The 17,452-nt window shown below is 43.4% G+C and overlaps 1 protein-coding gene across 1 annotated transcript; it reads left to right on the top strand.

Annotated features, from left to right (window-relative positions):
- The first annotated feature begins 1,005 nt into the window (after positions 1 to 1,005).
- Positions 1,006 to 14,153, top strand: LOC123790949 (DLA class II histocompatibility antigen, DR-1 beta chain-like). The gene is made up of 6 exons (XM_045795558.2): positions 1,006 to 1,191; positions 8,780 to 9,049; positions 11,693 to 11,974; positions 12,723 to 12,833; positions 13,502 to 13,525; positions 13,816 to 14,153. The coding sequence occupies exons 1-6, from the start codon at positions 1,092 to 1,094 to the stop codon at positions 13,827 to 13,829; spliced, it is 801 nt and encodes a 266-aa protein (XP_045651514.2). The 5' UTR covers positions 1,006 to 1,091; the 3' UTR covers positions 13,830 to 14,153.
- The last annotated feature ends 3,299 nt before the right edge of the window (positions 14,154 to 17,452 follow it).

Genomic DNA, 17,452 nt, shown 5'->3' on the forward strand with positions numbered 1-17,452 from the left:
CTTTGCCATTCTTTTTGTTCTATAATCTAAGGTGAACCTTATCCTGGCTTTCCCAGATTATCACACGTCACAATTAGTCTCTGAGTAAATTATGATTAAAGTTTGTCAAATTAAATGTGACATTCTGGTTGCAATCACATGACTTCCAGTAGTACTGAATTATCACTTGGGTCCAAGAACATAGTTTCTTCTCAAATCCAGGGACAATAATGACTCCTAACCAACCTCTCCACAAAATTTTGAACTTCATAGAAATATATTTTTCCAAGTAAGTGAGATACTATTTCTGTTCTGAAATGTTGAAACTTGCACAACATTATGCTGAGAATCCTGAAATAATAATTGAGAATAATAGACTGGATTTAGGAATTTGGAGGCCACTGTTTTCTTTGCTAGGAAGGAGACTGGTACATGAGATGTGGATGTCATTACATAAGATAAACGCAAATTTTGTCATTTCCAGAGGTGAGTAACAATAATGAGGGAACTTCTCAAGGAACTAGAATTACTACACAGCAGCCACTTCAATTTATATAAAATGCTGTCAGGGCTTTCATTTCAAATGTGAGAGGTTAAGTAATCTTCCCAAACCTACGACACTAAGTCATGGTGCAAAAAAGACCAGATTAAAGGTCTCCTGACTTGTAATTATCTTCCCACACCTTCAGTTCCTAAACACACTCACACAGACATTTGTGAAAATAACTGTCTTCAAATGAGAGAAATAAATGCTCCTAAAAGTTTCAAACTTGTGTGCACATCACTACCCAGCACAAAATTGGCTCACAATATGGGTCCAAAAAAATGTTTCACATACGACTAGATCAAATCTTGAAAGTATTTAATTAAAACAATCTTTTTAATTCAGGAAATTCTAAGTTTCAAAATTGGATCTTAATACTGAATCTCTGACCAGCAACAGATGATGCTTTTCATATCTGAGGCTGATTGGCTTTCAACAGAGAGATTACCCAATCCAGAAACAAAAATCAATTCCTTGGTTGGTATTACTTCGCATATGGATGAAAGACGGTCCTAGTCCTCACTGAGACTTACCTGCTCCCCAAACCCTGTCCTCTCTCTTCTCCAGGATGGCATATCTCTGGTTCCCTAGAGGCTTATCAATGGCAGCTCTGATGGTGATACTGATGATGCTGAGCCCTCCCTTGGCTTGGGCTACGGACACCCCACGTAAGTACATACCTTAGTATATAAGCTATTGTGGGATAGGGGAAGGAAGGGAGTTAACTTTGTCACCACGTCCAGGCCATGTCCCTTAGAAAATTATGACATTTTCTTCAGTGATCACCCATCTTGATTATATGGATCCCCAGTTCTTTCCACAACAAAAAGCCTGTATGCTTGTCCTTTCTAAAAGAGATTCATATGGAAGCTCTTCGTAAGGAAGGGCCATTTCTTCCTATTTCTCTTCTAATGAAATCTCTCCAGCCTTCCATCCCATTCCTTCAGGTTCTTGAGAAGATTTAGAAATAATGAAGTCCAGGGGCGCCTGGGTGGCACAGCGGTTAAGCGTCTGCCTTCCGCTCAGGGCGTGATCCCGGCGTTATGGGATCGAGCCCCATGTCAGGTTCCTCCACTATGAGCCTGCTTCTTCCTCTCCCACTCCCCCTGCTTGTGTTCCCTCTCTCGCTGGCTGTCTCTATCTCTGTCGAATAAATAAATAAAAAATCTTTAAAAAAAAAAAAAAGAAAAAGAAATAATGAAGTCCAAATAGTTTCCCATCTGGTGGTTCCTTTTTTTTTTTTTTTTAATTTTTAGAAAGAGAAAGAGAGCACACATGCACGTATAAGTGAGATAGGGGGATGGGCAGAGGGAGAGGGAGAGAGAAAATTTCAAACAGGCTCCACACTCAGCACAGAGCCCAACCTAGGGCTGGATCTCATGACCCTGAGATCATGACCTGATCTGAAATCAAGAGTCCAGCCTTTAACCAACTGAACCACCCAGGCACCTTCAGTGGTTCCCTTTTTTAGTTGAGTTATGCCAGCAAAAGGTTAAGTTTGCCTGAAAATTTTATGGGGAGTCAAAAGAAAATAGAAAGATCTCCTTTAGAAGACCTTATGTTCTGGCCTCAGCAGGGTCTGTGATGTTGGTGCCTCTCCCTAATATGTAAAGATGTATCAAGGGGCCTCCTGCATCACCTCCTTTCCTTTACTCCTGAACCCTAATGTTTATAAGGTCCGTATCCCTGTGCTCTAGGTTATCTGACAGAAGCTGGGGTCTGTTTTCCCTCTATTTCTCCTGTGGAGAGGACCCTGGAACTGAAACAGAGAACCTTAGAGCTTGAAACAACCCCATAGATAAGGAGCATCTGTGGGGTGTTCTTCAATGCCTTAAAGAGCTTAAGCCTTCTCCTAAAAACCTGGCACAGATTAGTGTTCAGTATGAATCTATTTTGACCTTTCTATACTATCAGCTTCTCCTACATCTCCCCTTTCTCTGGCCTGAGCCCATAAGAAGTGATTCAACTAGTATAGAAAAAATTATATGAAATTTTATTTGCATAAGCCAAAAATAGTCAATTATCAGCAATTTCATATGATTCAAACTGTACACCTTGAGCAGGGTACCAATGGTGTGAAGGTTGCTTATATTCTTGGGGCTGAAAGTCGATAAACAAATCAAGGAAACTCACTGACCTCCTGGAGTCTTAGCCCCAAATTTCATGGGTTCATTCACCATGCCCTCTCCTTAATTGGCCATGTTTTTTTCCTCTACTTCTAGTTCCTCGCTATTCTTTCCCCAGCTATATCATCACTATTACTGAAAATCCCCAATGTTTGCACAGACCCTCAGTACTATCACATTTCCACTGGATGAAATGAAATATAACAAAATGTTCTCCTTCTTAAAATCACCTTTCCTTACTTGCGAATGTTTCTTATGACTAGAAGGAGAAAGAGGAAGTTTGTCTAAATTTTCATAGGAAGCAGAAGGGTTCTAAAGTGTCATCAGAATAAAAGAGTGTTGGAGCTTGAGCCCTTTATTACTTTCCAGGGTCCTACAGTGATCAAGTCCCAGAACACTGGGTTTATTCATTTAGACCATAGATATTCTTCCAAACAACTATTATATATTGGGTTCTGTTTTAGGATCAGAGAATTCTATTTGGCTAAGAAAGAAAAGGCCCCTACAGTCATGGAACTTACCCAACAACAGGGGAGAAAGACAATAACTGAATACATGTTTAACAAAAAGAGGGCACCTGGGTGGCTCAGTCAGTTAAGCATCTGCCTTCAGCTCAGGTCATGATCCCAGGGTCCTGGGATCAAGTCCTGTGTCAGGCCCCCTGCTTGGTGGGGAGCCTGCTTCTCCCTCTCCCTCTGCCTGCTGCTCCCACTGCTTGTGCTCTCTCTCTCTCTCTCTCTCTCTCTCTTTCTCTGTGTCAAATAAATAAATAAAATATTTTTTAAAAGTATTTTACATAAAGGAAAAAAATTTCAGAGAGAAATAAGTGCTCTTTAAAAAAAATACATCAGCGTTGTGAAACAGAGAAAACTGAATTCACCCAACTTCAGCACAAGGGCTAGGGACCTCTCCCTGGAAAGTGACACTAGTTGACACATGAATGATGAGAACAAACCAGTCATTTGAAGGATCTAAGCGACAAGTTTTCCAGGGAGAGGAAACAGGGGAAAGGCCAAAGTACAGGAAGATGTTTGCTGAGTTTAAAAGACACAAAGAAGATGAGAGTAGCTGAAGTGTAGTGAGCAAATTGGGGAGTGGCATAAGATGAGGTTGGGGAGGAAGTAAGGAGCCAAATCATATTAGATCCTGATGGCCATGGTAAGAAATTTGATTTTTATTTAGAGAGCTATGTGGACTACTTAAGGGATAAAGGTAAGTCTATTTCTGTTTAAAAAACTAATTCTAACCACCATGTGAAGACTGGATTGTAGGAGTTCACAAATGGAGTCAGGGAGACTATCAACCTACACTACCCCAGCTATTACCCTAGGTGATGAAGATGGAGTGATGAAAAAAAAAAAAAACGTATCTGGCCTCTATCAGCATAAAGTATCAAAACATTTTGCAGTTACTATGTAGCAGGCCTATAAATATCAGTGTATAATTCCCATACCTATCCTATTCTACCTGTAGCAGTAAAAACATATATAGCTATGGAATTTAAAATTCAAAGAAGTTAAGTGATTTACCCAGTGTTACATAGTGTTAGAACACAGATTATATAGTATAAATCTAAGTATATTGAAATTCCCTCTTTTCTATGTCAGCAGAGTTCTTTTGTATTAAGTTCATGTATACACCATTATTAGGCATAAACCAATGTTTCTGCCTTTGTATGTTCAAATGGTAATTAGCAATAAAATTAATAGAAAAAATTGCCTAATCATAACGAAGGTATTATTTGCTTTAGGAGAATAAGGTAGAAAGATCTTATGAGTTTACATTTATAGGAGTTATAAAAATTAAAATGGTCATATATATTGAGTAATTATGTGATCAGCATGGGAAGAGTCACTAATTTCACACTTAGCAATAACACTGTGAGAATATGATATTATTAAATCTATTTCAGAAATAAAGAAAAAAGGCTCATGGATATTAAAAACTGACCCAAGTGGAAGAGCTCATATTCAAATTCAAATTTTCTGATTCTAGAGCTTGGGCTTCTAACTACTGTTAATAAATAGTACTAGGTTGGGTAAAACTGATAAAATTTCTGATGTTTACATGTACCAGTGTGTATCTTAGAGTGGGGGAGAGAGGCAAGTGCCACTAGTTTCCATTTACAAAAAAAAAAATTTTGCATCCATTTTGCACTTATTGTCTGAAAAGTCCCATATGAGTTCACGCTACATGCAGGCTGTCATGGGCATGTGTTAAAGGATAAAAAGAAGTATTCAATACACTCCTTCTGAGATTTTGTTAACAAATTGGGCTAGGGTTTCCAAATAAAAAATAGGATGCCCAGTTAAATCTGAATTTCAGATAAACTTTGATAATTTACCTGAGATCCAAATTTACTTGAGCATCTTATATTTGTATTTGCTAAATCTACAAACTTAAATTGGGCACATGAGCATAGACTAACAGTGCTAATTGTTACATAAGCCACATTGTAAACAGGACAGCAACTTCACACATTTGTTATTTTTTAACTTTCTCATCCGCCAGGAACATACTTAGAGAATTTCTGAATAGTAACATAGACCTTAGGGGTCTGGTCCATCATTTTTGGGGCAAAAGGAGTTTTGCAAAGGTCTCTACTCAAATTCTGGGGACCTACTCATTTTTGTAAACTATCTATATGAGAATGTCATTATTTTCTTAGTTTCTCTCCTTCTGAGGGGACTTGACTGCAGAATTGAGAGTTCTACATCTGGCCAGTGCTAATAATTTTGATACCTACTGGTATTGGGAGTAGGAGACTGAAAGTTAGAAAATAAATTAGTTGGGACGTTGAACAGGAATGAAATGGGTGTGGCTATAGTTTACTACTATAGATAAGCAGGGAACCAACGGCAGCAAAACCAAGAAAGAGGATGTGAAGGATAAATTATGACTTGGTGACTAAGGTGTTCCGGTACCAATTCCAGTGTGTAGGGAGGTTTTCCATACCACCAAGCAATTCTCCAACACCAGCTGGGTGGTCCTCAATTCAACTCAAGTCTGATGCTATCCATATGGAGATCCCACAGATTAAGGGCTCAGTCCCACAAGACAGCCCCTCTTCCACTTTAGATCCCAATCAAAAATTCAGGTTGTCACCTATGATTCTGATGGAAGGGACAACTTTAGAGGTTCACGTGACTCCTTATTTTGGCTTCGAATAATTTACTAGAGCACTCACAGACCTCAGAGAAACATTTTACTTACCAGGTTACCTGTTTGTTATAAAAGGATGAAATTTAAGAACAGCTAAATGAAAGAGATAGAGCAGGTATGGGGAAAGTGCACAGAGCTTTTTGGCCCTCTCCAAGCCTACCAGTCTCCCAGAACCTCCACGTGTTCACTAACCCAAAAGTTCTCTGAACCATGACTTTTGGATTTTTATGGAGGCTTCATTACATAAGCATCATTGATTAAATCATTGGCCATCGGTGACTGAACTCCATCTTCAGCCTTTCTTCCTTCCCTGGAGGTCAGGCGGGTTGGGACTAAAAGTTTCAACCCTCCAATCACATGGTGGATTCTCCTGGCAACAAGCCCTCATCCCACAGCGGTATCCAAAGTCACCTCATTAATGTAACAAAAGACACCTTTACTGTTCTTACCACATAGGACATTTTCAGAGTTTTAAGAGCTCTGGGCCAGAAACTAAGACTAAATATATTCTTATTATAAATCACAATATAACAGTGACTGATTGCCAAGGCAAAGAAATCAGTAAATTTTGGTCCTAAACAAATTTATTTTGCTGGAAAAACAGCTCTGCACTGGGACCAGGTTTTTAGAAAACGTAAGTTTCATATAGGATCAAGATTTTCAAGAGGTATGATACGGGAAAATTTTTCCATGTAATTTTCCACTGCTTCATGATTAATAGTGACTTTTCACCACAGTCTTCTCAGGTGGTTTTTCACCAATGGTTCTCACACAGGGACAGCTCACCCTCCCCCCAATCCTGTTCCTTCACCTCATGAACATTGGACAATGTCTGGAGCCACTTATGGACGTCACACTAGGGCTTTTTTCTGACAACCAGTGGGTAGAGGCCAGAGAGGCTGGTAGATAGCCTAGTATGTTCAGAACAGACCTCCCCACTTCCCCCATCACAAAGATTATGTGGCCCAAAATGTCTATAGTGCTGTGGTTGATAACTGTTTTACACTGTACTGCTTCTAAAATTTTCTAGACTCACATTTTATATACACATTCACCTTCTAATTCAGTATTTCATGGTTAATTTTAGCTTGCTTCATTACTTTAAAAAACTAGACAGTTGCAAAAATTCACCACTTTTTGTTGAATCCATTCAACAAAGCAAGTGCAACTCTTCATTTTTATTTTTTGCTTTAAGCCAAATTTTTCAATATTTCACATAATCTCTATTAACTTTCAACAACTTGCCTTTTTAAGTCATAAATGGTGGTGACGGCAACAAATATTTTTCAGTAAAATGCTTCACAGTTCTGTAATAATTCTACTTTCCAGACTATTGATGATATCAGAAGCTTCCATTTATCCATCTCACTTTTAACCACAGGATTTTTCTTTAACTCTTTTGACTTTGTCAAATGACAAAACTAAATCGATTTAGTAAAATGTTTGATATCCTTTATCCAAGGGAAAATAATCCATGGATTGGGGGAGTAAAGTGATTCAAAAACTGTGGAGCACTTTTCCCAAGGTATTTGGGCAAGCGTGAGTTTACAGAGCTTTAGAAGAGGGAACATGGAGACAGTGCATGATTGGCTAGAAGGTGGGGGATTTCCTTATAAGGCTACCAGGTCTTATTTTCTAGGGTAAGGTAAGCTAGCTAAACCTGAGTGGGAGAATTGTGACTGGTATATGTTGTTTCCTTGACAGATGTTTTCTGTAAGTGCAGACTGACTTAAGTTTAGATTTGGGAAAAGGGTGGGATGCTGGGGTGGCCTCCATTTATGGGTCCTGATAAAGGAATTAGCTTTGTTTTCACAGTTCAATGACATAAAGACAAAAACACCAAAAATATATACATTTATATCATATATACCTGTGTTTACACATATTAAAGTACAGACACACAAGTAAGAGCTCTGAGACACATTCGACTCATTAATTCCTCAGGTCAGATTTGCCAAATGAGTTTTGGCACCAAAAAAAAGCCCTGATCTTCTGAGCTATCTGGATTTGGAAATTCAGAAAAGGGATTGTGATCCTGTAATAGGATCACGGCTTTACTCTCCTTAAAACTCTTCATGGTTTTCCATTACATTTAGTATAAAATCAAAATCCTAATATCACCCACAGGCTTTAAGTGCCCAGCCCCATGTGACTTCTCCAATGTAATTTTTTTTCCCCTTTCTTCCTCTCACTGTCTGTGCTTCAGTGAACTTCTCTTCTGGTTTCCTAAGGAAGTTCACCATCAATTCTTTCAAGCTTTTGTACATTGTATTACCTTTATCTGAAACATGCCTCCCTTTCTCACACACACACACACACATGCATACACACACGCACACCCTCTAGGTCACATCTACTTAACCTTTCACGTCACATGTCATGTCACCCTTGAGACCACCTCTCTGGCACCCTAAGGTGGTTCTGATCATTCGATTATTCTCTGTTCTAAACTGCACACTTCTCTTGTGACATGTCTCGCCCCGTATAAAGTCTTGCCTGGTTGGGTTTTGTCCGTCCCTTTCCCTCCATTTGAAGCTCCGCGAGTGGAGGGGACGCGTGTGTCCTTCTCTGGATTCGCAGGGCGGCGGCGGCCTGAGCCAGCTCAGCCCAAACCAACTGCTCGGCGGGCGAGCAGGTGGGACGCGTTTAAGGTCCGGGGAACCGGCTGTGGGAGGCGAGGAGGGAGGCGGGTGTCCGCCAGGAGGAGGCGTCGGGGAGGACGCGGTGAGGAGCAAATGCCCGCGCGGCTCAGGCTGGGAGGTCCGCCGCCGCGCCCGGGACCCAGGGACCCCGAAAGGCTCCCCTGAGACCGGTCGCCTCCTCCCCGTGCCGCCTGCCCCCGCCGCCGACAGCGGAAAGACGAGCCGTGGGTGCGGGTGGTTTGGGGGCGCGGGGGGGCCACCGAGGGGTGCCGCGGTCGGCGTCTTCCGGGAGCCCGCGGGTGAGCGGCTCGCCTCTGTCCCCACAGCTCACTTCTTGTTCCTGGGGAAGTCCGAGTGTCATTTCACCAACGGCACGGAGCGGGTGCGGTTCCTGGACAGATACATCTATAACCGGGAGGAGTACGCGCGCTTCGACAGCGACGTGGGGGAGTACCGGGCGGTGACGGAGCTGGGGCGGCCGGACGCTGAGTACTTCAACCAGCAGAAGGACATCATGGAGCAGACGCGGGCCGCGGTGGACACGTACTGCAGACACAACTACGGGGTGTCGGACAGCTTCCTGGTGCGGCGACAAGGTGAGCGGGGCAGGGGCGGGGATTGGGGGAGGGCGTGTGTGTGTGTGTGTGTGTGTGTGTGTGTGTGTGTGTGTGTGACTGTGAGACAGACTCGTCCGGAGTGAACATACAGGGTCTTGAGCAAGTACAAGTTACAAGGATGCCTGTGAGTGTGCGACGTCAGGGGCAGTGTGGTCTGTCTGTGTGACTGTGGGGAATGTGCGGTTGTGATTGTGTGGTTGTGTCCGTGTGTGACTGTGGAGAGTGCAGTGTGTCCGTGTGTGGCTGTAGGGACTGTGTGGTGTGTCTGTGTGTGACTGTGGGGACACTGTAGTGTGTCTTTGTGGAACTGTGGGGAGCGTGGGAGGGGTGCACTGTGAAGTGAGGGGGACAGAGAATGAGTGTGAGCTGGGCTGTGGGCCTGGATGTGGGGGATGGGTTGGGAGGGTGGGTGTGGGGGGAGGACACAGGAGGGGACATCTGGCATCCTTGGTGGCCCCTGAGGGAGAGGGGAGGGGGGCTCAGGAGCTCCAGGTGGAGGGAACACTAGGCAGGTGGTTGGTGACCTGGGGAGGGAGGTGGAGGGCGTCCTGGTTGGGGTGAAGGTTTGGGGGAGGGGAGGGGAGGATTAAAAGATTGGGGAGAATGTGAGGAGACCAGTCACCCTCTGTTCTTGGCACTCACTCTTCTTAATTCTGAACCCCCTGAAGGAAGTGTGCCTATGTCTGTGTGTGGGACCATGTCTTTGAGAAAAAGTGTCAACTAATTTTTGATGGGTTGGGGGACCTCTGAGGCCCCTCTGATCTTTCTGAGGCTGCTTTTAGGTCTCAACTTCTTGTTTTCTTTCTTTTTTTGAAAAATGTTTAAGATTTATTTTTTTTATTTTAGAGAGACAGAGAGAGAGAGACCACAGACAGAGGGAGGGGCAGAGGGAGAGGGAGGGGAAGAATCTGAAGGGGACTCCCTGCTGAGCTGGAGCCTGAAGGAGGGGGTTGGGGAGAGGGGGGAGCCCCATCTCAACACCCCAAGACCATGACCTAAGCCAAAACCAAGAACCTAATGGCCACCCAGAAGCTCCTTGCTTTGTTTCTGAGTGTGTGTATTCTTACATACTTGAAACGATTTTGAAACTGTATTTTTTAATTATATTTTGTTACAAAATATATCGATACTGCTCTTTTTATAATGATGAAAGTAATTAAAAGAGTTGCATATGATTCCTATATATAGTTGTAACAATTAACCTCACATTCCCCTTTGCTAGACCTTTTTTTTCAATACTGCCAAATGCTCAGTTGAAAATTTATCTTGTTAATTTTCAGTTTCTATTCTTTTGATTGCTAAGTTTCTTGAACACTTTTTTTCACATATTATTTGGCTAATCGTTGTTAAAATTGTGAAAATTATCTACTGTCTATTATCTTTGGGGTTTTGGTGTTTTTCTCAGTGATTTCATGCATGCTCTATACATAAGATTTTAGTGATTTGCTGACATTTGATTCAGCATTTTCCCTAGTTTGTGGTGTACATATTGACCCTGTTTATTATTTTTCCGGCTAGAAATGTAAACATTTTTATTTAATGAAATATACTACAGAATTGTTAACAGTGGTTTCTCATCAATTAAATCTACAATTTTATGGTGTTGTAAAAAGGTTTTCCCATATTTCTCCTTTTGCAAAAACGGAAATTGTATTTATTCAGGCCGTAGTGTCAGGGATTGTCTCAGGCACTAAGGATACCTACTATGCATCTCAGACCCTGCCCTGAGCTCAGATGTCAGCTTTAAAAGGGAGACAATTATTAAAAGGATAACATTCCAGTAATACATATTTTTGTACCGCAAAGAAGAAGGATTGATCAGCCGAGTGCAATTATGAGAACATTTTTAAATAAATGAGTTCCTTTGCTACTTTCTCTCTCTTTCAGGACCCGTGCTGTTCCCGGGACTCAGCTCCCAGAGCTAGAGAATCACCTCTGTCCTTCCTGCTTCCCAGGGTTGAACCTTTTCTGTGTTGTTCTGAGGTGTGAGAGTAGCATTCCCAGAATTTCATACTCTCTTTCCCCATCCCCCTACCTCAAGCTGTTCCCCAGCTTATCCACCCTGCTTTGAGTCATATTTCCTCCCCAACAAAACAAGGATAATAAGTAGCTAACATATATTGAAGGCTAAATTCCAGTTACTGTTTTACATACTTCGGTACACTAATCTTCACATAATTCTAAGAGCTAAGTCAGTATCACTATCCCCCTTGATAGGTCAGAAAGCTGGGGCACAGAGGAATGTAAAAATTCACCCAGGATGAATCAGTAAAGTAGCAGAGTCTGGAGCCCATTCTGGCTACACCAGAAATCATGCTTTTAATTAAGACACTATATGCCTTGCAAACCTTGTAAACACTTCAATTCAACCAGGAATAACTGCTTCACATAATGAAAAATAAACCCCACCAATTTCCCCAACATCTCTCAAATCTAATGGATCCATACATTTGGGATTAAATTCATGACTCATGATACTGGCTCTTTTGGGCCACGTGGCCAGCTTTGGTAGAAGCCTGCTTGAGACTCAGCCTGGGACCAGAGCCTGGAGGCAGCCAGGCAGCCAACCAGGGAGACTGACTCTGTCTTCCTCACTGAGTCCTTCTACCACTTCTCTTCTAGCGGAGCCTACAGTCACTGTGTATCCTACGAAGACCCGGCCCCTGCAGCACCACAACCTCCTGGTCTGCTCTGTGAATGGTTTCTATCCAGGCCACATTGAAGTCAGGTGGTTCCGGAACGGCCAGGAAGAGGAGGCTGGGGTCGTGTCCACAGGCCTGATCCGAAATGGAGACTGGACCTTCCAGACCCTGGTGATGCTGGAGACAGTTCCTCAGAGTGGAGAGGTCTATACCTGCCAAGTGAAGCACCCAAGTTTGACCAGCCCTGTCACCGTGGAATGGAGTGAGAAGCTGTCTGACCTCCTCAGTTCCTCCCCCACCAAGCAGGGGACTTTGCTTCTTCCTGAGTGTCAGGGTTCTCTCTCCTGACACCATGTTTTCATCTGCCCCATGTTCTCTTCTCTTCAGCATGAGTCATTTGGGGTAGCTGAGTGATATCCTGTGATAGAAATCTTCTGAGTTTAGAGATATCTTGTAATCATTTCTACAGATCCTGCATTCCTTGGGGAGGCAATTGTGCCTGGCAGACAGAAAAGAGGTTGACTTTCCATGGCTCACAGGTCATGGTTCTGCCTTGACCAGGGCACCAGTCCCCTGCCTCGGGCTGGCCTTGTGCTTCAGGCACTGTGGCTCTGAGTTGTTCATTGTGATCTTAGGAGAGGCACATCCTGTACATTGTAGGGACCTTCCTGACTTGAGGAGAATCCAATCTTGGATTCCTTCTATTTGCTCTGTCATCCTGCACGAGCTACTTGAACTTCATGCGGTCCCAGGATCCTCACCCATCCATGTTGAAGTAGCAGATTTGTCAGAGCTGTGATATTTAAAAAGTTCAGTGCCTAATCTTTGTATCTATGCAAAGTGATTTTAAATTTCTTTTCCAGAAATTGCCAATTATTCTGCTTCTTTAGGGAAGCCTTCCTTCTTCATTCTCAAGCCTTCTTCCTCATTCTCAAAGTTCTCAATCCCCAAGTCTCCAACAGAGAAGTTGAATTTGGAATAAAAATCATTAAAATGACTTCTTCCCTCAGGGGCACGGTCTGACTCTGCACAGAGCAAGATGCTGAGTGGAATCGGAGGCTTTGTTCTGGGTCTGCTCTTCCTGGTGGTGGGGCTGTTCCTCTACTTCAGGAATCAGAAGGGTAAGGCACCTGTTGGTGAGATTCCCCCTGGACTTTTCTAGGGGAAGAAATATGGCTTTGTTTAAGTTAATTCTCATCTCAGTGACCCTGTATAAAATGTATCTTAGGGGCGCCTGGGTGGCTCAGTCGTTAAGCGTCTGCCTTCGGCTCAGGGCGTGATCCCGGCGTTCTGGGATGGAGCCCCGCATCAGGCTCCTCCGCTGGGAGCCTGCTTCTTCCTCTCACACTTCCCCTGCTTGTGTTTCCTCTCTCGCTGGCTGTCTCTCTCTCTGTCAAATAAATAAATAAAATCTTTAAAAAAAAAAAAAAGAACCTATCTTAACCTGGTCAACCTCAGATTTCCTAGAAATCCAGAAATCAACATTCCATGGTTACTATGTTGAAACATAATAGGATCTGGCCTGTGGAGATAAGAAAGAGGTTAACAAGAATGGAGACCTCAGGTAGAGACCCTGGGGCAAATGCAGGAAGAGCCACTAGTGAAATCCCACTGAATTTGTGTGAAAAAAACTTCATGGGTCACACCTCTCACTTCCTGCTCCACCCTGGCATCATGGGATGTGGGTTGTGGTGTTAAAGAAACGAGGGGACTTTGGGGCTGGGGACATTGTATCTGGGGACAGACTTGCCTCCATACTTTTAAGTATATGTTCCCCCTCTCTTTTCAGGCCACTCTGGACTTCAGCCAGCAGGTAATGCTCTTTCATCCTGTTTTAGAGATAGACTTGGTCTCCTAGAACTGATGGTAGAGACAAGCCAGGAGACAGAAATAACGGGAGGACTGAAATGTGATCAGGCAGTTTGCAGTAAAGCTTCTTTCCACCACTTAATAAATGGTCTGCGCTCTAGAGGAACATTGGCTCAAGGAGACCTAAGAATATGTTCTTCTTACCTCATTGCTTTCACTCGAGGCCCTGAGAGAGGGAGGAGCAGCTTCTTGGAGAGGTGGGTCTGGAAAGAACACTCTGCTGTGTCTCTGCAGGACTCCTGAGCTGACGTGGAGACGGTGACACTCCAGGAAGAACCTTTCTCTCCAGCTTCTTCGCAGAGTGAGAAGCTTCCAACTCTTATTTTTCCACAAATACAGTGCTTTCTCAGGATCTGGTTGGCCCTGGCGTCAGTGACCCTGCAGAAGCTGTCCTCCCTGTGGCTCCGTCTGCCCCATCCTTGACCTGGAAGCCCCAGTGTGACTGTAGGACCTCATCCACATTCTCTCCCAGTCCCTTCCGTGCAGCCCTTACTGCCTCCCTTGCTTGGGAACTCGCCTTCTGCCCACGTGTCTTTATAAGCTTTTCTCAAATAAACATGGGGTGAAAATCATCTGCTTCATGTAGTTTCAAAGAAAAGAAGTATAAAAAAGAAACTAAGGGAGCATTCCATGACATTACAAACATGGTATTCACTTATATTTCTGAATTTTAGTTACATATGAATCTGATTTCCTTGCTTCCTTCCCTGTTTTTTCTTGGGTCTTCTGCATTTTGTAATTCAGCATGCTTTCCTGAGGCGAAGGAAGCCCTTAATGACCCATATCGTGGTGGTGTTCTATGTCTCCATGTTCTCAAACACAAACACACAAGTTCCTTCATACCATAGGATGTGAACAAGGACAACAAATATAAGAAATGCAGGTTCCAGTTCAAAATGGTGAAATAGGAAGATCCTAAACTCACCTCTTCTCACAGACACACTGAATCTGTAGCTAAAGGTGGAGCATTTTCCTCCAAAATGAAAAACAAAACACAAAAACTAAAACTGACAGACCCTTTACACAGGGCAAAAGAGAGGGAAGCCACATGGAAGCAGGTAGGAGAGGCTAAGACACAATCTCACCATAAACCCCACCACCAGCCAACAGCCTCAGTAGACGAGAACTCAAAACCCAAAATTTCTCCCTGAGGATCATACCCCATATCAGGCACCCCAACTTTTAAGACCAGCACCTGAGAGACAAACCCCCAAAGCACCTGGTTTTGAAGACTGATGGGGCTAAAGCCCATGAGACCCAAGGGGCTGTGGCAAAATGAGTGTCTGAAAGTAGAAGAGGATGGTAAATCATCCTCCAAACTGAGAAGGCACTTTGAGACCAGGAAAATGCAGCGTGTGACTCCATACGCTTTATGCAGTTTTATTCAGGTAACTTACTGTTGGGGGATCAGGCGGGCAATGATCCAAGTGCTATGCAGCTATTCTCTGCAAAGTCTGGATCTTAGCCCTCAGATTTTATAGAGCAAGAGGATGTGCAGAGGGCACTGTGGTGTGGTCAAAGTGTCTTAACATTGAACAGCCCTCTGGTGGCACTTGGGTGCCAGAAAGTGGGGGAGGGGGGGAAGTGACTACGTTATCTCTACAAGTTATCTAAACAACTTCGCAGAAGACTAGAGCAAGCCTTGCCCAATGCCAGTCAGAGCATACATTAACCTCCAAGGCCTGGAACACTAATCCCCAAGCGAGGTTGTTGCAAGGAGAAAAACAAGATGGAAGGTCAAGGAAGGGGTCAGTATTGGCAGCACTCCTACAGAAGGAACAGCTCTTTAAGGGCCCATGCAGACTCACCTGCCCCCGGGGCCAGCACAGAAGCAGCCCTTTGAAACATGCCATGACTTTACGTGAAAGAGACTCATTTTTTATTTTAAGTTTTGGTCTGAGGGGCAGGTGCCTGCTGGAACACTCTCTGAGTATGGATGCGTGTGAACACCATCTTCTTACACCCCCTCTGCCTTGCTAAAAAGCCAGCAGGTGCAGTCTTTTTTAATTCCCCTTTTCCTTTTTTTTTTTTTTTTTTTTTTGCCTTTTTTCTTTTCTTCTTGTTTTCTTATCATTTTCTTTTTTATTCTTATCATTTCTCTTTCTTTCTTTTCTCATGGGAGGTCTCATCCTTGCACTCCCCTCTGCTTTGCTCTTACCAATGGGTATCATCTTTGTGCTATCCTTCTGCCATGTTCTACAGCACTAATATCTCCCAGAGGGGAGATTCTACATATGTCTGGTGCCCTGGTTTTTATGCCTGGTGACCCGGTTTTTGCAGCTGCCACCCAAAGAGATGCCCCTTAATTGCCTGGCTCCAAGAGCGGTGGGATTTGTGTCTCAGGTTTGCATAGGACCAAGAGACAGTTCTTGGAAGACTAATGTGTCCCAGGGCACTGCATAGACAACAGACTGAAACCCCCAGTCTTTCTAACACAGAGGCCTATTTGCTTGGCCTGTAAATTTGGCCTGAGGGGCAGGCTTCTGGTTTGGCACACTAATACGGTACTACAGAGGTGCTCTCAGGGAACAGAGACCAGTTGATGCAATCTTTGTGCTCTCCCGTCACCTCATTATAGCTCACCAGTATCTTACAGAAAGTAGGTTATTACCTTCTTTGGTACCCTGTGTTTTGCTACTGCCACCAGGGGAAACCTCTATTTCACCTGTCTCTGGTGGCTAGCTGGCCTTAAGCTTGCAGCTACCACACCACAGAACTGTAATCAGCAGAGAAAGAGTCCTCAGATAGCTCCCACCCTCAGGGCACAACAAGAAGCAACAGACCCAGGAGCTTAATTTTTCTGCAAAACAGGCCTATTAGCTTATCACTATACTGTAACCTGAGAAACAGGCATCTAATTAAACACACATCTAAGGGCTGACTGTAAACCTTTCTTGAGACCTCAAAGGGCAGGCATTATCCCTGTGCACTCCTCACCTCCAGATAGCCTGAGGGTTCCGGGGCCAGGGGGGCTTACACTTGCATGCACAGGACTGTACACATTTGCATTCTATACAAGCTGCTTTCTGAGAAGCTGGCTTCCAAACAGCCTGAATCCGGGTACTGGCTGAGATCCTTCCCTTAGGGGCATGGTTTGGTCTTGGCACACCCTCAACTACTGGGAGCTATTAAAATAAAACAGTCTGCTTGGACAATCACAAAGATTTGAAAGACAACCAAGAGCTAGGGCAGAGTTGAATGATGAGGTTTACTTCTACATAAGGCCAACCCTTCAAGACCAGGGTAAGAGGCTCTTTCATCTAATGCATAGAAACCAACACAGAGAGTCAAGCAAAATGAAGAAACAAAGGATTATGTTACAAACAAAACAAAAAGATAATAACTCAGAAAAAAAACTTACTGAGATGGAATAAGTAATTTACCTGAAAAACAGTGAAAATTAATAATTATAATGATGCTCACTGAACTCAGGAGAAGAATGGCTGAACACAGTGAGAACATCAACAAAGAAATAGAAAATATAAAAGAGTTCCAAACAGAAGTTACAGAACTGAAGAATATAATAACTGAATGAAAAAAAAATACACTAAAGGGGTTCAACAGCAGACTAGATGAAGCAGAAGAAAGGATCAATGAGCTAAAAGGCAGAACAGAGAAACTCACCCAATGAGAGGAGGAGGAAGAAGAGGAAGAGAAGGAAGAGAAGGAGAAGAAAGAAAGAAAGTAAGCGATAAAGGGAAAGAAAAAGAAATAAGAAAGAAAGAAAAGAAAGAAAAAGAGAAAGAAAGAAAGAAAGAAAGAAAGAAAGAAAGAAAGAAAGAAAGAAAAAGAAAGAGGGGCGCCTGGGTAGCGCAGTCGTTAAGCGTCTGCCTTCGGCTCAGGGCATGATCCCAGCGTTCTGGGATCGAGT

The sequence above is a fragment of the Ursus americanus genome, chromosome 32 (genome assembly GCF_024610735.1).
Source record: "Ursus americanus isolate L20-20 chromosome 32, mUrsAme1.1.p, whole genome shotgun sequence".
In the NCBI taxonomy this organism is placed as follows: Eukaryota; Metazoa; Chordata; class Mammalia; order Carnivora; family Ursidae; genus Ursus; species Ursus americanus.